The sequence below is a fragment of the Alnus glutinosa genome, chromosome 9 (genome assembly GCF_958979055.1).
Source record: "Alnus glutinosa chromosome 9, dhAlnGlut1.1, whole genome shotgun sequence".
In the NCBI taxonomy this organism is placed as follows: Eukaryota; Viridiplantae; Streptophyta; class Magnoliopsida; order Fagales; family Betulaceae; genus Alnus; species Alnus glutinosa.
Window position 1 is genome coordinate 28,879,650 of NC_084894.1, and position 22,715 is coordinate 28,902,364.

The 22,715-nt window shown below is 37.9% G+C and overlaps 2 protein-coding genes across 8 annotated transcripts; both read left to right on the top strand.

Moving 5' to 3' along the window:
• The first annotated feature begins 740 nt into the window (after positions 1–740).
• Positions 741–1,382, top strand: LOC133876964 (uncharacterized). Its single transcript, XM_062315185.1, has 2 exons — positions 741–972; positions 1,060–1,382. Exons 1-2 carry the CDS (start codon positions 741–743, stop codon positions 1,380–1,382), a joined length of 555 nt encoding a protein of 184 aa, XP_062171169.1.
• Positions 1,383–10,054: 8,672 nt separating this feature from the next.
• On the top strand, positions 10,055–20,676 carry LOC133876975 (probable LRR receptor-like serine/threonine-protein kinase At1g06840). 7 transcript variants are annotated; one of them, XM_062315196.1, is made up of 22 exons: positions 10,058–10,451; positions 10,710–10,899; positions 11,284–11,437; positions 12,013–12,084; positions 12,251–12,322; positions 12,549–12,692; positions 12,803–12,874; positions 12,969–13,040; positions 13,216–13,290; positions 13,849–13,917; positions 14,089–14,157; positions 14,331–14,402; positions 14,606–14,692; positions 14,948–15,016; positions 15,207–15,709; positions 16,336–16,494; positions 17,390–17,673; positions 18,220–18,271; positions 18,945–19,195; positions 19,429–19,563; positions 19,935–20,012; positions 20,138–20,676. In XM_062315196.1, exons 1-22 carry the CDS (start codon positions 10,314–10,316, stop codon positions 20,480–20,482), a joined length of 3,162 nt encoding a protein of 1,053 aa, XP_062171180.1. In that variant the 5' UTR covers positions 10,058–10,313; the 3' UTR covers positions 20,483–20,676. The 7 variants fall into 7 exon arrangements, with proteins under 7 accessions (XP_062171186.1, XP_062171185.1, XP_062171180.1 ...); XM_062315198.1 differs by having other exon boundaries at positions 10,060–10,470; XM_062315199.1 differs by having other exon boundaries at positions 10,060–10,408.
• The last annotated feature ends 2,039 nt before the right edge of the window (positions 20,677–22,715 follow it).

Below are 22,715 nucleotides of genomic sequence, written 5' to 3' on the forward strand. Positions count from 1 at the left end.
CAGGCTAGAAGGACCCGTCCTTAATAAAAAACAGACCACTTCCTCATAATTGTCACAAATACTGCCATTACCATGACTCTTATGGCCACTGGACCAATACTTGCATCGCCCTGAAGGAGATGATCGAGAAGTATATAGCTAATGGCAAACTGACGCACTTTTTGGGAAAGCGCGAAGATTCGACGGGTAAACACCCGCCAGACAGGGTAACCGGAGATCAAAGTTCGTTCGGATGAGGTGTGCGTCCGGGGAGGCAACAATACCATCGGGAGAGGAGGACGGCTCGCCAACCCGGGGGCGACGTCCAGGCAGAGAAGGCACCCCAACGAGAACGAAGTAGGAGCTGTGGGCAACAAGATGATTCGGGGGACTTCCCCGAGATTCAGACCATTGTAGGAGGCTTTGAAGGAGGGGGCGAAACCTATTCGGCTCGCAAATCTTATACGAAAGAGATGAGGGAAGTATCCATCTATGCGGTCACAAGGCCATTGAAAACTGTAAAGCGAGAAAAGTTGGCCATCACATTCTCGGACGAGGATTACGAAGGGGTCTATCTGCCCCACTCAGATACCTTGGTAGTGACCATGGTGATAACGAATCACAAGATACATCGGGTCTTGGTGGACAACGGCAGTTCGACAGATATTCTGTATAAGTCGGCCTTTGACTTGATGAAAATTAGTAGAGAAAAAGTTTCTGCCTTCCGATTTCCTCTCGTGGGATTCACAGGAGAGTAGGTGATGCCTCTGGGGTCGATCGAGTTGCAAGTTACCGTAGGAAGTCCCCCGGCGCAGAAGATGATTCTAGTGAAGTTCCTCATCGTTGATCAACCATTAGCTTACAACGCTATTTTCGGAAGGACAGCGCAAGCTGAGTTGAAGGTGGTAACATCGATACCCCACCTTAGCATGAAATTTCCAACGGAGAATGGAGTAGGAGTGGTCCGAGGAGAACAAAAGGCAGCTCGCAAGTGTTACAATATTTCTTTAGGGAATCCCTCCCTGCAAGCACTCCCCGACAAAGGGGCGGGCCCTGCAGACAAATAGCAACCACAGACAGGGAGTCCGACTGGGGACCTAGAAGATGTGGTGATCGGACCCCAAAATCGAAAGCTTCGGGTTAGTGCACAGCTTCCGACAACAGAAAAGAAGAAGTTGGTAGAGTATCTGTGGGATCACATTGATGTCTTCGCTTGGGAGCACAATGAGATGCCCGGAATAGACCCCTCAGTTATCGAACACCAGTTAAACGTTGATCGGAATTGCAGGCCAGTGAAGCAGCGGAAGAGAACTTTCGCCCCTGAGCGCAATCAAGCGATTGCTGACAAGGTACGAAAATTACTTAAAGCTGGATTTATTCGGGAAGTTGACTACCCGGAATGATTGGCTAATGTAGTGTTGGTAAAGAAAGCGAACGGGAAATGGAGGATGTGTGTGGACTTCACGGACCTTAACAAAGCTTGTCCGAAAGACTGCTTTCCTCTTCCCTGGATAGATCAGCTTGTTGATTCGACAGCGGGGCACGAGGTGTTGAGTTTTATGGATGCATTCTCCGGTTATAATCAAATACGTATGGCGGAGTCCGACCAGGAGAAAACGTCATTCACGACTGATCGTGGACTATATTGTTATACAGTGATGCCATTCGGACTGAAGAACGCTGACGCCACTTATCAGAGGCTCGTGAACAAGATGTTCCAGACCCAAATCGGGCGAAATATGGAGGTATATGTTGATGACATGCTCATTAAAAGCCTGACCTCAGGCGGTCATGTTGTAGATTTAGCGGAGGCATTCGAGACCCTGAGAAAATACCAAATGAAACTAAACCCGCAAAAGTGTGCTTTTGGCGTCGACTCTAGAAAGTTCTTAGAATTTATGGTGTCACAGAGTGGAATCGAAGTGAATCCTGACAAGGTTAGGGCTATCCTAGAAATGCCACCCCCTCGGACAACGAAACAGCTACAACAGTTGACAGGAAGGTTAGCTGCGTTGAATCGCTTTGTTTCCCGATCCTCGGACAAGTGCCTACCTTTCTTTAAGGTTTTGAAGAAAGCCTTTAGTTGGACCGAAGAGTGTGAGAGAGCCTTCGAAGAGTTGAAAACCTACTTGGCCAACCCTCCACTTCTGAGTCGCCCGATAGAAGGGAAAATCCTCTATTTGTATCTTGCGGTATCCCGAACCGTGGTTAGTTCAGTATTAATAAGAGAGGAGTCAAGCAAGCAAAGGCCAGTGTATTTCACTAGTAAGGTGTTGCATGGGGCAGAGAAACGATATCCACGCATAGAGAAATTGGCATATGCTCTGGTGATTTCGGCGCGAAGATTAAGACCCTACTTCCAAGCGCACGCGGTGCGGGTACTCACTGAATACCCTCTCCGAAAAATACTGCAAAAGCCAGATTTATCGGGAAGGCTAGTCAATTGGGCGATCGAGTTGGGGCAGAACGATATTGAGTACCACCCTCGGACGGCTGTAAAGGGGCAAACCCTAACCGATTTTGTAGTAGAAATGAATGAAAGTCCGAACGCGGAAGAGCTCCCAAAGGGGTTGACTTGGATTGTCTATGTCGATGGTTCTTCGGCGGGTGGAAGAAGTGGAGCTGGAATGGTGTTTTGGGGTCCTAATTGAAAGGAATTCAGGTACTCCCTTAAATTTGATTTCGCTGCTACTAACAATGAAGCCGAGTATGAAGCCGTGCTTTCGACCATGGAGATCGCACGGGAAATGAGAATAATGAATATGGAGATTCGAAGCGATTCATGAGTCGTCGTTGAGCAGGTAAATGGAAGTTACGCCGCACAGGAGGCGAGAATTTCTCAGTACCTTGAAAAGGTACACCAATTCTACTCTTACTTTGATAGAGTTGCTATAACTAAAGGTCCCAGGGATAAGAATGGTCTGGCAGATGCTCTTTTGTGTGTTGGTTCAAGGACAAACCGGACCGTGTCAGTTGGTGGCTGCAGAGTCCTAATCAAAGCTCGCCTGACAGTATCGTCGATCGAAGAGGTGATGCAGATAAGCGAAGTGGAGCCTGAGTGGGCTACTGGGGTTATACGGTATTTGAAAATGGGTGAGCTCCTCTCGGCCAAGGAGGAAGCTCAAAGGGTCATTCGACACTTGTCCCGTTATGTTCTGGTAGGAGGAATCCTGTATAGGCGTGGGTATTCTCTTCCCCTGCTGAAGTGTCTGTCGAATGAAGGCGCAGATTATGTTTTGAGGGAAATACACCATGGAGTATGCAGAAATCATTCAGGAGCTAAAGCACTGGCGAACAAGGTTATAAGAGCGGGGTACTATTGGTCGACGATGATTAAGGACGTTGCTGAGATGGTAAGGGCTTGTGATGTGTGCCAAAGATTTGCCCGTATCCCAAAAAATCCCCCGGAATATCTTCACTCAATTAAATCGCCTTGGCCGTTCGCTAAATGGGGGGTTGACATCGTCGGCCCGATGCCAGCAGGCAAAGGTAATCGGAGGTTTGTTGTGGTTGCAATCGATTATTTCACTAAATGGGCCGAGGCCGAGGCACATGCCGCGATCACAACTGAAAATGTCATCAAATTCCTGTGGAAGTCGATAGTGTGCAGGTTTGGTATACCGTACGCCATGGTGACCGACAATGGAAAGTAGTTTGATTGTGACCGTTTCTGGGAATGGTGTACCGAACTGGGCATACGGAAAAGTTTTTCAACTCCTGTCTTTCCTAATGTCCAACGGCCAGGTAGAGGCCACTAACAAGACATTGATCCAGATGTTAAAGAAGAAACTCGGCCGGAAAAAAGGGAGCCTGGGTTGAATATCTCCCAGAAGTGCTCTGGTCCTACCGCACTACGGCCAGAACTGCTACAGGGGAAACTCCGTTTGCTCTAACTTATGGAATGGAAGTAATAATACCTGTGGAAGTGGGATCGCCAAACTTTAGAGTGGCCCACTATAATCCAGGGTTGAACAAAGAAGGGGTAAATCTGCACTTGAATTTATTGCAGGAACGACGTGAGGACGCCCGCGCAGCTTGTATAGCCTATCAACGCCGCGTGGCCAAGTATTATGACAAGAAGGTTAAACCTAGGGAACTTAAAGTTGGTGATTGGGTCCTACGAAAGGTCAATCTGATGACTTGAGAACCCGCCGATGGTAAGCTGGGCCCAAAATGGGAGGGGCCCTACAGAATTGTTGGCTCCGGCAAGAACGGGGCCTACCGCTTGGCCACAGGACAAGGAAAAGCAGTACCGAAGGCTTGGAATGTAGACCACCTCAAAAAATACTATGTTAATATTTTGGCCTTATTCTGTGTTTGGACAAAATCACTTATGTGTAAAGATGCAATAAACAGGGATTCCACTTTCAGAGTGATGTCAAGAAATTCAAGTTCCCTGTCAGCCGTCAGGATGATGTGTCATCCCATTCGGACGCCAAACTGTCGACTGCTCCATCCGTCCGGACGACGTGTCATCCCGTCCGGACCCCCACACTGTATGCAGAAGTTTCTGTTCCATCTTGCTCCTTCCGGACGTTTCAGCAGCACGTCCAGATGCCCCTCAGTACTTGATCAGTCTCTGATTCTTTCCAAGTTCCAAGAAAGGGAAGATCAATCAACCGTCCGGATGACGTGGTATCCCATCTGGACGCGTGTCTCGATAAGGCAAGAATCGCAGTTCAAAATTGACCGTCCGGACGTCTAACAGCTGTGGTCCGGACGCTGGTGCATCGTATATGGTAACTGCCGATTCGACTTCAACCGTCCAGACGTCTCCCCCTCATGGTCCGGACGCACGCGCATCAGATATGGAAATTGCGTGTTGAAGTTTAGCCGTCCGGACGCTCCTGCCCCATGGTCCGGACGTACGAAGCCTGTTATGGAAATTACTTGCAGCGGACGTGCGTCCATCCGGACGATCGAGCCATCCCGTCCGGACGATGTTCTTATACAGAAAAGATTTCTCCGCGAAAATTTTAGAAAAAATCCTGTCTCACAGTTGTCCGTCTGGACGTCCATGGTCCACCGTCCAGACGGCTCCTAGGCAAATTTTGCCTGACACTCATTCTAACCCCCAGACTATAAATAGGGGTCCTTGGGCACTTAGAGCTGCAAGAATTAGGTGTGAATTTCATTAGATCTCAGAGACGTGATATCTCATCTGAAGCCGTTTTTTAAGTGTGCTGCGCTACAAATTGAAGTCTTTCTTAGAGGTCGGCTCTAAGGTAAGGAGTTCCATTGAAGACCCTGATGTGCAAATTTTAATAACTCGCAAGCGCACGAATCGTTTGCAATATAGTGTATGTGCAAGTGCGAGATCGTATCCACAGGGAATTGCGTTGCAAAAATTAATCTCTATTCAAACTAATCCTATTTTAACCTAGTTCCAAATTTAGGGTTTTGTAATAAAAGATAATATAAACAAAAATAACGAAAATAAAGGGGTCTAGGGTTTTGGAATCCACACTCACCAAATCATATCAACCTAATCTCATGCTCATCACACTTATTCGAGGTTGTCACGTATAAATCTTAGGTATGCTCTACATTGCTTCAAAAATCATTTAGATCATTCAATGATTTCGTTCATAGCACAAATCACAAAGAGTACCAATTGAAATCCAAACATCCAATGTATCATTCAATCACAATGGATATCTTCATTCAAACCGATAAAACAATGTATTAGTCAAACGACGCACAATGAATGTCCAATGTTTTGATAGATGAAAAACCAAGCAACCGATTTAATGAAACTTATTCCACATCATCACTTGTATCCGGAAACCACAAGAGATATCAAAACATCATCTCAGAAAAATCGAAGTAGAACAATGAGAAATCAAACCCATAAACTCAAATAGCATGAACAAGCATGAAACTCAGTTTCTCTTCAATGGTGAGGTTTCATCCTCAACCCTAAACGAAAATATTAGCTACACATGATAAAATAACTACAACTTAAAACATTAAATTAAAAGCATAAAAATCAAAGAGTTGCAAAAGGAAAGAAATAAGCTACAAGAAGAAGAGAAGCAAGAAGTTATGTACAAAGAGGCTCATGCCTCTTCTCCCCTTTTGATTTCCAGCCTTGGTCTCCTTTTATAGCCAAGTGGTTTGTGTGGAATGGGTGAGTGGGTGTATGAGTGGAGAGATGAGTGATGAGTGTTTTATGGAATGAGTGGTGAGTGTTTTATGGAATGATGTTGAGTGGAAAAAAAAGTGATTAAGTGGCTGAGAATGTGGAGAAAAACGTGTATTGGCTCTAGCTTTGGGGAGACAAGGAATGAAGCAAAAGAAAAATAATAAGAGAGATGGTTCCGGATTTTCGGGATGATCCGACGACTGAAATTCAAACAGCCATATCTTTTTCCACGCATCTCCAAATTGGCTGAAACTTGTTGCGTTGGAAAGCTGACATCTTGAAATTCAATTTAGACCTAAGAAACTCCCAAAACGGATATCGTTTGGTCCTGTTATGATCAGTCTAAATGTAGTGGTCTGCTGCATCCGAATTTCCTTGTATTTTGCTTGAATTGTATCATTTCTCTCTTATTGTCCTACAAAATATAAAAACACTAAAACTAACCAAAGCATTAGAAAATAACAAAGCTAAAGGTTTAACTAATGTAAATTAAGGGGTCCAAATACACAATATTTGGTACTCATCAGACCCCTTCAGGTAGGTGAACCTGGTTGGGAAGCGTTCGTGTTGGGTTACACGTCAGAGATCAAGGTACGACCACTGCATCGGTATGTGAGTGTTACTATCTTGTATCTAGCTTTGTCTTCTGAATAGTGGAATTCCTGGGTTTGGCTGCCCCGGAGTGGTTTTTCTCTTAACTGAGTTTCCACTTCGTCAACAAAAAACTGTGTGTCATTTACTTTCCGCTGTGCCTTAATTTTTGTTGACACTTATGCACACACTTTATTTTTAGAAGTCAATTCAATTTTTCAATTGGTATCAGAGCTTGGTACACTCTGAGAAGATTAATTTCTTGAGTGATTATTATATTTGACTTCTGTTTTTCATTATGTCTCAAACTCTTAATTCTGTTCCTGCCTTTGATGGCTCGAATTATGGCTATTGGAAGGCACGTATGCGTTTCTTTTTGAAATCCATTGACTGTTGGGGTATTGTTGAAACTGGTTGGACTAAACCAGAGGATGCAACATCTGAGCTAGTCCCTCAAAAGAACGCTCGTCTTTCAAATGACAAAGCCCTCCATGCTCTATGCCAAGCACTTTCTCCATCTGAATTTGCCAAAATTTCAAATTACGAATCAGCCAAAGAAGCATGGCAAATTTTGGAAACAACATATGAAGGCATTAAACTTGTAAAATCTACCAAACTTCAAATGTTGATTTCAAAATTTGAAGAAATTAAGATGTTAGAAGAAGAGACATTTGGAGAGTTTTACTCCAAAATTAGTGACCTAAGAAACTCCATGGTGAGTCTTAGGAAACCTATTTTGGATGTAAAACTCATCCGAAAAATTCTCAGATCATTGCCCGAACGTTTTAGGATTAAGGTAACGACTATTGAGGAAAGCAAGGATCTTGAAGAGATGAAGATTGAAGAGCTGGTTGGATCTCTTCAAACATACGAGCTGTCTCTGCCTCCGGTCAAGAAATTAAAGACCATTGCTCTAAAGGCTTCCAAGAAGAAAGTAGAACCCTCCTCTAAAGAAGAATCTGAGGATGAAGAAAAAGCTTTGGCAATGCTAGCCAAAAATTTCAGAAGACTAATGAAAGACGATCGGTTCAAGAATAAGTTTTCTGAAAAAGCTAAGAAACCTCTCAGAGAAGCTGAACCAGAGGATGAAGAGAAGAAATATCCCAGAGGACCCCGATGTTTTGAATGCTCCGGCTATGGGCATATCCGGGCCGATTGCAGGAATTTCAAGAAAGGAAAGGGGAAGGCCTACAATGTGACTCTGAGTGATGAGTCCAAAGAAGATGCTCCAAAGTCTGACAAATTTCTGGCTTTTATGGCCCCATTTATTGAAGAAGAAGACTCATACTACTCAGAGCATAGTGAGAATGAGGAAGAGCTCAAGGAAGCATACAAAACTCTCTACAAGGAGTTTGAGAAGCTGAGGGAAGGCTGAAAGCAGCACATTAATGATCTGAACAGTCTACATACTGAGAAGAGTTCATTGCTGCTCAAGATACAGGAGCTTGAGGAAAGCTACTTGAGACACAGCTCCAACTAGAGAGAGTCACTGATGAGAAGTTGACTCGTATGCTGTCCATCCAGAAGAGCCCACATGACAAGACTGGTCTCGGGTATGTAGCTTTCTCTTCTGATGTTCCTTCTTCCTCAAAGACTGTGTTTGTACCTCCTACAGTCCCAAAGCTTCCACCAGCTGTTGAAGAAGGAAAAATAATTATTTTCTTGCATCTCTATGTCAAGACAAAATCTTCCGTTAAGCAATTATTTCTTTCTCCATTTATATTATATTCTCCACAATATTTTTTTTCTTTGTAAATTCACAAAAAATACTCCTGCAAAACACTTAAAACACTAAAACTAATTAAAAACATTAAAAAATAACAAAGTTAAAGGATTAACTAATGTGAATTAAAAGGTTTAAATATTCAATATTTAGCACCCATAATGATGCATGATAATTTGGATTTGTGAGAATGATAGGAATCTCATTTTTTAAATTCACATGTTTTGGCTTATCATGTTTAAATCATTTATTATTTTCAAAATATCCTTATTTCTCTTTCTACGTGCATAAGCTTCTTTGATATATACAAAAGTATTTAAAAGTTAAACTGAAAACAACAATAAAGAAAAACTGTATATAAATCGAAAATGCAACCAAACGGAATAATTTTTTAAAATTCCTGACGGCTTTCAAAGACATTCTTGGTAGATTATTGACGATTTTGTTATGATTCAATTGCAATAAATTCTCGTCTATTGATTTTAACTTTTATCAAACGGTTCTATTTTGACTAGAGTTTAAGGGATTAGGCTTATATGCCGTAAAAAAATAAATAAATAAACAAAAAAATAAAGTACAATGTTTACGTGGTAATTTTTTTAAAGATTCAGATTAGAGAAATGTTCAAATTACACATTTTGTACAACAAGTACACTACGATAAGGTATAATAGTGTGGGCCTCACATAATAAGACCCACTTCATTGTGCCTTGAGATAATGCACTTATTGTGCACCATGAGTGCATATATCATTTCCCTTTCAAATTTAATTTCAAGTATTGTAAGATAGTACCTCTCACATTGTGTGAATTTTAGGAAAATGATACAAATACTCATGCTACACAACTTGTGCACTATAGGTTCCACTTCTTTGTGCTTGCTGTGAGTGCACAAGTTGTGCTGGAGGAGTGCAATGATCACTTCTCGTGGATTTTATGCATGTGAATTCCACACATAATGTGAGAGGAAGTTGTGTGAGAATTGCAATTTTATCATTTTTCTAAAATTAAACCAGGTGCTATAATTTTTAGAGTAATGCTACACATCATTCCTCCTTTTGTCACCCCAAAATTGATGTGGCTCTTAAAATCACCATTGAATTTTTGATATATCACTTTTGGATTTTGATCCAATGATGATTTTAAGAGCCACATCAATTTTGGAGTGACAAAAAAAAGACAAGAGGATGATGTGTATCATTAATCTAATTTTTATTTACTCCATTTAAATATTTTTTCTTCATTCTTTTGGCAGTTGGAAGGTTCGTCCACAAGCACGGATATATATATATATATAGAGAGAGAGAGAGAGAGAGAGGTACCTTTTCGAGAGTCAAAGAGAAAGCTGTAGATGTTCATACCTGGAGGGATTGGAAGCGCGTGGTGATGATGTTCATAATCGGAACGTCCTTTTGCAAGAAGCTCTGCAGGTTGAGATCAAAGGGTTTTTACGGGATGTTTCAGAAAGATTGTCTTGGTGAGAGAGACAGGGAGAGTGACTTTTTCGCTTGGACAAAGTTGCATTTTTGGTATCTTTATATATATATATATATATATATATATATATATATATATATATATATATATTGATGAGATTCGACAGCAATAAAAGCTAGGCTGGCTTTTTCGCTTAGACAAAGTGCACTGCGGAATTTGGCCAATGCTCCAAAACATGGCCTAGCAACCAACCACCCTCTCAGAAAGTCAACATTGCCGTCCGAGAACTTCTTCTTTATCATCTCTAAAAATACATAAATATATATTTCTATTTACAGAGCTCGTTCCAAAGTTGCTGGCGATATTTTGTTTTATCAAATACATAAATATATATTCTAATACTTTGTTTGATCAAATACCCATTATTTTTATCCAGCGAATGAAAGAGATGGCTCTCATCTGCATCAGCCACGAAATCGTGAGCGTTATTGACGAAGTCATCCTAAGAAAGATACCACCGTTCACACGGTGTCGGTACTCAATTTCAAACTCTTCTTTATTGCTTCTTGCAACCCAAGTTAATATTCAACCCTACTGTAAGCTTCGATTTCTCCGTTTTTTTTTTCTGTCAACCTTAATTTGCATGATTTGCTCGCAGTTTGGTATGTTTGCATGATTTCCACGTAGTTGGAGCTTTTTGCTCTACTTGGTTTGAAGTCTTGATCACTCATTTTATTTAAAAATTGTTATAAGCTAGTATTGCTTCTTCTCCAGATCAATTGAATTGCTTTGGAATTCAATTGCGTAAGTTCTGATATTTATTTCCTGTTATCAGGTGGAGTACTCGGATACTACAACAATTCCCAGTGTTGGGTACACGGAAAAATTTGAGACTTCTGATGTTGTTTGCGTTATTGGGATGTATCCGTCAAGAGCTTGGGCGTATGGATTTTTTATTGTTTCATGGTCTTCACTACTTATCGGACTAATCGGAGCACAGCATCTCGTTACCAACCCTATAGAAGGTGATTTTGATTCAGTTTGCCCCTTTTGGCTTCCATATTCTTGAGGGGATACTTGTTTAAAGGTCACACGCAGCACATGGAGACCTGTTTTATTTATTCATGAATCCTATAACAAGTGATTTTGTTGTAAATTCAAATATTCACTTCCCTCTACTGGGATGTGAATAGTGTTGCATATAGTTGAGCAGTAGTTATTATTTGAGTGTATATGCTCAAACGTGGGTCTGCTAACATTGTTGATGTATATTTTTAAAGTAACTTCGCTTTCCTTTAATGTGGAAACCTGATACTAGAACTAGAGATACACAAGGACCAGTAAAGCTTATGAACTTTTTAAATGTTCATGTTGATGAAATTATAGTTAACATTTGTATTAATTTGCAGTGACAGCATTGCGGGCCATCAAGACAAGTTTGATTGATCCAAATAAGAATCTGAATAATTGGGATCAAGGAGACCCATGTACATCAAATTGGACAGGGGTTGTCTGCCACAATGCTACATTTTCAGATGATGGTCATCTACATGTTGACCGATTGTAAGATTTTAAACTTTCTTGATTTTTATTTCTATTGGGTAGCATAATCAGGATGAATCATGTTGCACACTTCCTTAAACTTAGAATAATCTTTCTTTCTTAATGTTTTTTGTACCCTTGCATGATGATATGTATAGTATTCCACTTCTATACTGCTCATATTAGTTGTGCCAGGGTACAGACTTCCTTTATTCTGTATTCATTTAAGATTAAAGACAATGGTGGCTATATTCATTTCATTAGGATAAGGCCTGTCACTGTCAGACACATGTTTCTGAATTTTGCTAGAAAAGATCAGCAACATGTCTTAAATCAATTTGAAAATGTATATTCATGATCTTTTCTTTTGTCCAGAAAATTAATTTGTAATGCTTTATCATATAATTTATTGCCTACAGACTCAATCATCATCTCATGCCTAGCATTATATAAGATTTATGCTAGTCCAAAGTTCAGATATAAGACTATCAAGCTTTAATAAAACTGGGTATTAATCGCATGTGGGGCGCTTCCATGAAGAAGAAGAACTCACATTAGGTGCTTTAATAATTTTCCTGTGGACCTCTTTTCTGCAGGCAACTACTAAAAATGAATTTGTCAGGAAGTTTATCACCAGAGCTTGGCCGCATATCGTATATGACAATATTGTAAGGAAAAGCATACCTGAAAACTGCTTTTTGTGCTGCCAACATCTTTATCTGGATCTAAGTTTTTGGATCCCTCTTTCCTCATGAAACATTGTTATTCTCCTCCCCACATTCGCATTTGGTTTACTCATCCTACTGATATATTTCTCTTTTTACTCCATTAAAGGGATTTTATGTGGAACAACATAAGTGGGAGTATACCAAAGGAGATAGGCAATATTACGTCTTTGGAACTCTTGTAAGTTGAACAGACTTTTTTTGCTGGATAGGTTTGATACTCAGTATTGTTATTGCATGAGATACCGTTATGAAGTACAAATATGCTACTATTTCATGCATTTTCATTCAAGCTTTTGATTTCTAAATAATGTAAGAGATAGTACTTGTGTCTGAACTAATTTACTTTATATGTTCGGCAGTGTTCTGAATACCTGGTCTTTTAATGTGATATTCCATGTTTTCAGGCTTTTGAATGGAAACCAATTAACCGGTCCTTTACCTGAAGAGCTCGGATCTCTTGCAAACTTGAACAGAATACAAATTGACCAGAATCGCATATCAGGACCAATACCTATATCATTTTCAAACTTGACCAAAGCGATGCACTTGTGAGTGTTTTTCCGAAGCTATATTCTCTAAAATCAGTTCTAAGATTACTAATCCTTCTATTTCTCTTTCTATCTTTCTTTTTCTTTTTGCTTTTGCCCCTTGTGAGCAGTCACATGAACAACAATTCAATTAGTGGGCAAATTCCGCCTGAACTATCTAAATTACCAAGACTTGTTCACTTGTAAGCTGGTAATTGGTCATATTCATATTTCATAATGAGTTATCTATCAGTACAATCTGTGAATTAGTGATCATGTTCAATTCTGCACCTGCAGCCTTGTTGATAATAACAACTTATCAGGTTACCTTCCACCGGAGTTCTCCAAACTGCCAAATTTACTGATACTGTATGGGTTCTTCGTTCCTAGAACGTAAATACATATATGTTTTATCACATAAATGACGTTACCTCTGTAGTCTTTTTTCTTTGCTTCTCAACTTGAACTAGGTTGTGATTTCTAAATTTTACTTCTGTACTCTTATGTTAACTTTCTTAATGTGTTCAGTATCTTTGTTTTGCAGTCAACTTGATAACAATCACTTTGATAGGACTACAATTCCCTCTTCTTACAGCAACATGTCTAAATTGCTGAAGTTGTAAGTGGATATTATTGTCCTCTGTTTGTAACTAGGTATTTCAAAAGTAAAGGAAGAGCAGGGGGACAGCCTTGATGTGTGAGGCGGAGGTCTTTATTTATTTATTTTTTGGCCAAATGATAGAGGGGGCTTCTTTTTTTTCTTCTCTCTTTTTCTTTTCCTCCTATACTGCAAAACTAAAACAAAGTGGAAAATACTAGCAAAATGAAAATAATATAAGAAAGGCAGAATGGTACTTTGTTGTCAAGAATACATAAATTACTAGAAGACATCGATTAAAAAGGAATAGAAATTGCAATGTTACTTAACTTAGATGTGGAGGTTCTTAAGCCAACTAAGGTGGCATGTCACTTTCTATGATTTATTCTTTGCTGTTTGATATTTATGTCACTTTGTATAATCTGTGCGAGTTGTACAGAAGCAATATTATCTTAATTAGCTATCACAAACCATTCATGTTCTTGGAAGCTTTTCCTGCAAGATGGCAACCAAGAAGTATGCATTTTCACATATTCACGTGAAGATTTATAATTTTGTGTTTTGGTTGTCTTGTTTCAGGAGCCTTAGGAACTGCAACTTGCATGGACCTATTCCTGATTTGAGCCAAATACCAAACCTTTATTATCTGTAAGTTGCTTTGTTTTGTTTTCCTTGTCATGTCATTATATGATAATGAAGTATAAGCTTTTAAATCAGAAAAATAAATGCACCAGGCTAAATAATTTTTTTTTTACATAGTCAAAGACATCTCAGTTAGCTACTTGTACTTGATTATATTTTACTTTATATAAATTCCAGAGATCTCAGTTCAAATCAGCTAAACGGATCCATACCTCAAAATTGGCTTTCTGAGAATATCACAACCATGTAAGATTCTCCATCTTTCAAATGAGATGTCCCATACATCTTTTATGTTTTCGTTTAAATTTAATTTCCAGATACTACAAAATATTTTCAAACTTGTCTTTCAGTTTTCTAAGATAATTTACACCAACAATTACCTCGACTTTGAAAATCTATTTTTTGAACAATATGCTCAGCTATTTATCCAACAACAATCTTACTGGAACGGTTCCTTCCAACTTTTCGGGTCTCCTTCGTCTTCAGAAACTGTGAGTACGCTGCCTCGTGCTCTTTTATCATTTTGTGTTTATCTCTATGGTTCAATGTTATTGTAAATCATTTCATGTTTATCTCAAGTTGAGTTCCACTTATCTCAACCATTAGATTTTTAAGTTACTAGGTAATATCATCCAATAAATTAACGTGTTAACAAACTAAATGGCTTTATTTGGTAAATTATTCCCCATGGCAGGTCAATCGCGAACAATGCATTGAGTGGTTCTGTTCCATCCACCATTTGGCAAAATCGGACTTTGAGCGGAATGGAAAGCCTTAAAGTGTAAGACCTGAACGAAAATGTCACTGTTCCCTTGGTTAAACTGTCTATGTCTGGTTGTGTGAGTGTGCATGTGTGCTTTCACATTTCCAAGCATCTTGTTCTTGTACTGGTACAAGATAAGTTGATTCCTTTCTTTCTGATTGGAGCATGCTCTTTGTAAAAGTCAAAGTTATAACCTCCTGGGTCAACTTAATAAGTTTGCAAGGATTTCATACCAGATTTTCTAAGTGATTTTGTGAATCTTTGATATTACAGGAAGCTGCAGAATAATAAGCTTTCCAATATTACAGGAAGCACTAGTGTTCCTCCAAATGTGACTGTCTGGTTTGTTTCTATACTTGCTTCCCAATTTGTTTCATATAGAACTTTATGTATAATGAAATGTATCTTCAAATTAATATGACTTCTTGGTAAAAGAGTATGCATGTGCTCCTTGTAATTTTAATCATGAGGTGTTACAGTCACAGCGCATTGATATAATGATTATCTCACCCATTTGATCGTTTACTTTCAGGCTTCAAGGGAATCCCTTATGCTCAAATACCAACCTAGAACAGTTTTGTGGATCTGAAAGTGAGGATGAAAATTACAGCCAGAATTCAACAAATGCCATTTTTAATTGTCCAGGGTGCCCACCCCCTTATGAATATTTGCCTACATCTCCTGTACCTTGTTTCTGTGCTGCCCCTCTACTTGTTGGATATCGGTTGAAAAGTCCTGGATTCATAGATTTTCGTCCCTACAGATATGCATTTGAGAACTTCTTGACATCTGCACTTGAGTTATTTCCTTATCAACTGTACATTGATTCCTTTTCCTGGGAAGAAGGACCTCGACTGAGAATGTACCTGAAAATATTTCCTGTGTTTGATGAAAATGTCAAGAATTCTCATATCTTCAATGGGAGTGAGGTTTGGCGAATTAGGAAATTGTTCATATCCTGGAAAATTCATGATCCTGACGCATTTGGACCTTATGAAGTTCTTAACTTCACTCTACTGGACGTTTATAACGATGGTTTGTCTCAAAACCCTTATTTGATATATTTTGTGAGTGAGCCTTGTTGAGGTTGGAATTAATGCTTGTTTACCATTTGAAGAAAGTGCAACTTTTTCTCTAATTTATTTGGCCTGTACCTTCAAATCATTTATTCTTAAAAGATAATCTTAGGCATGTGGCATCATTCTCTGTTTTATTGTGGTAGTGCTTACTTGTGTTTGTGTTCATTGATCACCCCACAACCCCCCCCCCCCCCCCCCCCCTCATTCTTTTGCTTCCAAATCTTGTTGAAGATAGGCCTCATTTGTAGGCAGTTCAATGCTTTCACCATACTGAGCATACTGAGAGCTATGTTAAGTGGTGTGGCAGATATGGTTGCACTAATGTGATCCAGCACATAAGTGAATAACTGCAGTGCTCAGTTCAGCATGATTCTATGTTTGCTGGATAATTAAGTCGTGTTCTATATTGACCAAGAAGGCAGCTTTAAGCTCACACCATATGTCACTCATATCTTGACCCATTGCATAGAGGAACTATGCTTTGGTCGTATCTTACCTTCTTTCATGTATTCATATATGAGGTGGATATTCTTAAGATAGTCGTGATTTTGTTTATGCTCACAGTTCTCACTAATGTGACAGTGATTACCACCCCTCCAAGGTCTGCTTTAAGCACGGGTGCATTGGCTGGCATAGTATTGGGGACCATTGCAGGTGCAGTTGCATTGTCTGCAATTGTTTCTCTCCTGATACTAAGAGCGCATACGAGGAAGTACCATGCAGTTTCTAGAAGACGTCCTGGTGAGTATCTTATGTCTATGATTTTAGGATGTTTAGGCAGATATTTCATGATTTTTCATTATGCGTATAGTTGTGTCTATTATACAGGCTGGCTGATGCTTGCCCAAGCTTAACCCAAGGTAGAAAGGCTTAGCCTGGCCCAAAATTGTCACTTTGTTAGCCCTATCTCAGCTAATGTTGTTGGTAAAGTTTCCGCCAAGTTTGACTCGCCGTTAATGGAAACATTATTTAGAGATGAGAAACTTCAGTGAAAAGTGTTGCATATTAGCTCAAACCATCTCTAAGTCGAAGAATGTTAAAGCACACAGACTCTTATCAAAACATAAAGAGATAACATAGCTGGAATTGTAACAGAATATGATTTAGTTCAAATCTATACCTATGTATATCTCTCTCGTGTATATCTAATAGTTAGGTATATCTCTCTCATGTATATCTCAGAATTAGAGTATATCTCTCTCTGTAGCTCCTGTGGGTAGAAGTAATACCCATGACAAACTCTTGTAATCCTTTTGATTATAAATACAAGTACATAGCAACCGATAGAGACACTTGAAATATTATTCAAGTGAAGTAAAGATCTTTTAAATAACAACCAGTTAGCCACTATGTTAACAATGCAGTTGACTTCAAATCATAAAAAACATTTTTAAAAGAATTAGTGTTATTCAGCTTCAATCTCAGCCTGTAACATGCTTATAGATTTTTTTGTGTGCATTGTCATAATGCCTGTATTTAGACTTGTATTCGAAATATCAGAAATTTGGAAGTGTGAATGAAAATATAGATGCATAATTCTTTCAATTATTTTAAAACCAATGGGCACAGCCTCTTTATATGAAGCTTCTATCATTATGCTTTCATTATTAACATTGAACCTGTATTTAACATACAGCATCCAAGGCCTTCATGAAAATTGATGGTGTGAAGGATTTCACTTATAGAGAAATGGCTATGGCTACAAAAAATTTTAACAGCTCCTCTGAGATTGGCCAAGGAGGGTATGGAAAGGTTTATAAAGGCATTCTGGCTGATGGTACAGTTGTTGCCATAAAACGTGCCCAAGAGGGATCCTTACAGGGTGAAAAGGAGTTCTTAACAGAGATAGAACTGTTGTCAAGGTTACATCATCGAAACCTTGTATCTTTGATTGGATATTGTGATGAAGGTGGTGAACAGGTGCTTTTTCTTATCCTAATTGAATATATGTGAAAATAAAATAAATAAAACATTTGGATTATCTATCAATCTTGTCGCTGAATCCATGAGGACATATGCTCAGGAAAAAATAAAAAAGAATCCACGAGGAGACGATTCCTATCAACTTAGGAAATTGCTGCAGTAAAAACCAGAGATAATGAAAGCTGTGCAAAAAAATGAAAGATTTAAAACTGCATATTTAGCTGCTTTTGAATAACTGCGAACAATAGAAGAAATCATATCCAATCTAGAGACGTTACACATGAGGTGCTGGTTTGTTAATAATGGAAAAGCATGTAGTTCTTCGTAAGTTGAGGATTATTTGATTAAAAAAATGCACAAACGTCTCCTTTCAATGAACTTGGGAGAATACAGTTCTTCACTCTTTCATGAGCAGTATTTCTTTTTCTTGCAAAGTTGTTACACTTTCAAGAGAAGGCCTAGTTTTTCTTGGTCTTTGTTGCTGAATATTTGTTGAAATTTTTGTTTGGGAAAAGCTTCAAGTGAGTATTGTTGTGCATGCAGATGTTGGTCTATGATTTTATGTCAAATGGTACTCTAAGGGATCACCTTTCTGGTACACCTTATATTCATCCTTTAAGTTTTTCTTTTATTGATCTTACTACAATTTTTTTTTCTTTTTGGTACTTTAAGGTATCACCTTTCTGGTACACCTTGTTATATTAAATCACACACTTATCCAAGATAGGAAGAGATGAATTTAATCATTTATTTTATATTCTAGCATTCCTTTACGTGTGGGCTCAAACTCCCCCTTAATTAGTGAAACCCAACGCGTTAAATATTTAATTGAAATGGGATGTGAATGACCGAGTCAAGGTTCAAACTCAAGACCTTTGGTTCTGATACCATGTTAAATTATCACTTATCCTAAAAGCTTAAGCTCATAGGAAGAGGTAAGTTTTAGTCATTAATCAATACTTTAAGACACTTTATATCCATCCTTAAAGTTTTCCTTTTATTGATCTCACTAAATCTTTTTTTAAAAAAATAAAAAATAAAAAATAAAAAAAATAAAAAAATAAAAAAATCTGGGTGTTTTTCACTGCATATGAATGCAAGTGAAAAATTGTAATCTATAATTTGCTAAAGTACAGTTTCTCTCTCTCTCTCTTCCCTACCCCCCACCCCCAAGTCTTTTCAAGGTGCTGAATAGAATAATTTTTCCTTTCAAATTCTGTATTACATTCTAATGAGCTTATTGGTGGTTTACGTATGTAATAATACAGCCAAGTCTAAAGAACCTCTTAGTTTTGCTATGAGATTGAGAATTTCCTTGGGATCTGCTAAGGGCATCCTCTACCTACATACGGAAGCTAACCCTCCAATATTTCACCGGGATATCAAGGCCAGCAACATATTATTGGACTCTAAGTATACGGCTAAAGTTGCCGATTTTGGACTTTCGCGACTTGCCCCAATTCCAAATATTGAAGGGATTGTGCCTGCTCATATATCTACCGTTGTAAAGGGAACTCCAGTAAGACTCTTATAGTTGATGTTTTCCTAAAAGAATTATAGACTTCACGAGTTTCAATTTTAAGTTTATATTTTTTTTTATGACAATTTTTTTTTTTTTTCACTTATCATAAAAAAAAAATATTTTAAAAATAAGTAATAAAACTCAAACCGGAAGAAATAGACTTATAAGATGTTGTAAGAGATATAATTGATGTCTATTTTTTCCTCTCATTTTTTGTATTAACTTTGTAGGGTTACCTAGATCCGGACTACTTCTTAACTCATAAACTCACGAACAAAAGTGATGTTTATAGTCTTGGTGTTGTATTTCTCGAACTCCTAACTGGGATGCGGCCGATCACACATGGCAAAAACATTGTTAGAGAGGTAAAACTTTATAAAGCTTTTTAGATTCAATTTTTTTTTTTTTTTTGGGGGGGGGGGGGGGGAGGGGGGGGGGGGGGGTGGGAGGGGGACAATACTATCATGAGCTGATTGGACTAGAAAGGATTTTCATACTTTTTAGTGTTACATTGTTGTTCATGAATAATGAAAACAACTTTTAGTCTCTCTCTTTGTCTCTCTTCCTCCTGCCATGTCATTTTAGACCATGTGTTAATAGTCGAGAGATCTCCTCAAGTTTCAGTTTTAATTTTAATAAATCAGTGTAGACAGTTGATGTTTTCTTTATAATCTTCATCTCTACTCTTGAGTGAGACCTAACCACACAATCCAATCATTGACCTCTTATGTATTAGATTCAAGTAAAAGCATACTTTGCAAACAAAAAAAAGTGCCCCATTAAGTCAAGCCAAAGTTGGAACTCCTTGCATACAGTTAGTATTTATCTTTTATAAATTTAAGATCATTTTGTATTATTTTAATTCTTTTGACACACTAGCGGAAATGTTATCCAATAAAGTAATGTCCTGTAATTTGCTATAGTTTTCGTCCATTTCAGGTTAATGTCGCATATCAATCTGGTAAGATCTTTTCGGTTATTGATGAGGGAATGGGATCTTGTCCTTCTGAATGTTTGGTGATATTCGCAACTTTGGCCCTCAAGTGTTGCCAAAATGAGGCAGATGAACGACCTTCAATGGCAGAGGTGGTCCGAGAACTTGAACGTATATGGCTTATGATGCCCGAGTCCGACATCAGAATAGCAGACCCCATGGGCATTGATGCTGAAAAAGTAGCGACTCCACTATCATCATCTTCTGGACTGAAGAATTCTTCTATGTGGTCAGATGCATCTGGGAGCAACCTTGTTAGTGGAGACATTTCAAGTATCACGCCTAGATAGAAAACATTTTCATTGTGAACTTGGTTTTTGATTTTGTTTGTAGTCTTCTCACTCTTTGTTTTGGAAAAGTTATTGTAGATGATATGATAATGTTGCTATAGAAACCGATATTGAACTTTGAAGTAAACAGAGCTATTGATAGTAAAGTACAATTGATAGGATATATATAAGTTTATGGAGTATATGTTGTCTGATTTGACAGAAAGAGTGTTGAAAATCCTGAAGCTACGAGTCTATGGCGAAAAGGGTTTGGTTGAAGCACTAGTTTTGAAATTTGGCTTCATATACACAGATTGGAAATGATCGCCAGTGATTCTTTTTAACAATGCAATATTGTTGTGAAGGGGTATACACATTTTGCTTAGGGATGCTTGTCTCAAATGCTCAGGGGCCATCATCACTTGCCGACACCAATTCTAGATCTTGGCCTTTTGAATTCTTCACCTGAGGGATAAGTGCTTAGGTTGTTGATGCTTTTTATTTGAAAAATGTATTATAACGTGACATAAATGAGAAATTGTGTCGGTGGAAAGATACGTATGGTTCAAATCAAACGGGTACAATTTATCACAAACATAGCCGGCCCAGTTTTCGTTTTCACAAACAGCTTATATATATATATATATATATATATATATATAGCACGCTACTCCTTGACAAAAAGATAAAATGGTGAATCTTTCTTTGTATTGAATAAAAACTGTTCTACCATATATTCAAAATTCATAAATAATTAATGACATGGAAAAAATCAAAAAATCTACATTCAGCATTTTGTGGCTGGTATGGGTCGAACAATTTTGCGTTATTTGTTTCCGTTGTATTTTAGCTCATGGGAGTTAGCGGTTTGAATTTCCTATTACCAGATAGTTTATATTCAATTAATTCACATCTGGACTATTCAAAGTCCTATGTTTGAAATAATTTGCATTTCTTTTCTCTTTTTTTTTTCTATTTATTATTCAATTAATTCACATCTGGAATGTGAATAAACCTACATTTTGGAATAATTAGGAATCTCATCTAATTTTTGAGATTCAAGTGTTTAATTTATTATTAGGCATAAGGGGCAAAGCCATTCAGGAGCTTGGGGCCTCCCCATCCTCGAGATTTTTTCAAAAAATTAAAAAAAAAAAAAATTATAAATTTATCCTTAATTTTATTTTATTTTTATTTGGCCCCGTAATTTTATTTTTTTTTTTCCCTTCAATTTAGCCCTCAAGCCCCAAGGCTTTTCCTAAAAAAGTCTAAAATTAAAAAATTAAAAATTTACCCCTATTTTTTTTTAAAAAAAAAAAATCCCCCCCACCCCCCTCCTCCCCCATTGCAAATGCTAGCTCCTCCCTGGATAGGCATCATGTATAAATCATTTATCATTTTCAAAATATTCTTATCATTTCTCTTTTCAAGTGCATAAAGTTGACATAAATCGAATATGCAAACGAGTGGAATAATTTTTTAAAATTTCTGACACCTTGTAAAGACAGATATCTCAGCAGGTTAGACATAAATATCTTAGCAGGTTATAGACGATTTTGTTATGATTCAATTGCAATAAATTCTAATCTACTGATTTTAACTTTTATCGAACGATTCTATTTTGACTAGAGTTTAGGGGATTAGACTTTGGTGCCTTCAAAATAAATAAATAAAACTACAACAATTAGGTTGTAATTTTTTAAAGGGTTCAGATTTAATTTTTAAGTGTTATACGAGAAAGGAGCGTGAAAACAAAATTAAATCTGAACCAGTTGTCATAATTTTTAGGGTTAAATACTTTATTGATACATGAGTTTTAAACTTTTTTAAATTTAGTATATAAGTTTTCATTTGTTTCATAGGTGATACTTGAGTTTAGATGTAAAAACCACTTTGATACTTCTGTTACATTTTTCGTCTTAATATTAATGGTTTGTCATGTGTCAACTGCTGAGGTTTACACGTGGCACTATATAAAAATTGTTTGATGGGTTTTGGCCCTTGGGGATGGCCGAACCACCCCCGAGGGTCACAGGGTTGTTCGGCCAATTTTATTTTTTTAAATTGTATTATTTTTTTATATAATTTTTAAAGATTTTTATTTTTTTATTTTTTTTTTATATAGTGCTACGGTTGACACATTGCAGACCGTTAATATTTAGACCGAAAATGTAACAGAAATACTAAAGTACTTTTTACCCATAAACTCAAGTATCACCTATGAAAAAAATAAAAACTCAAGTACTAAATTTAA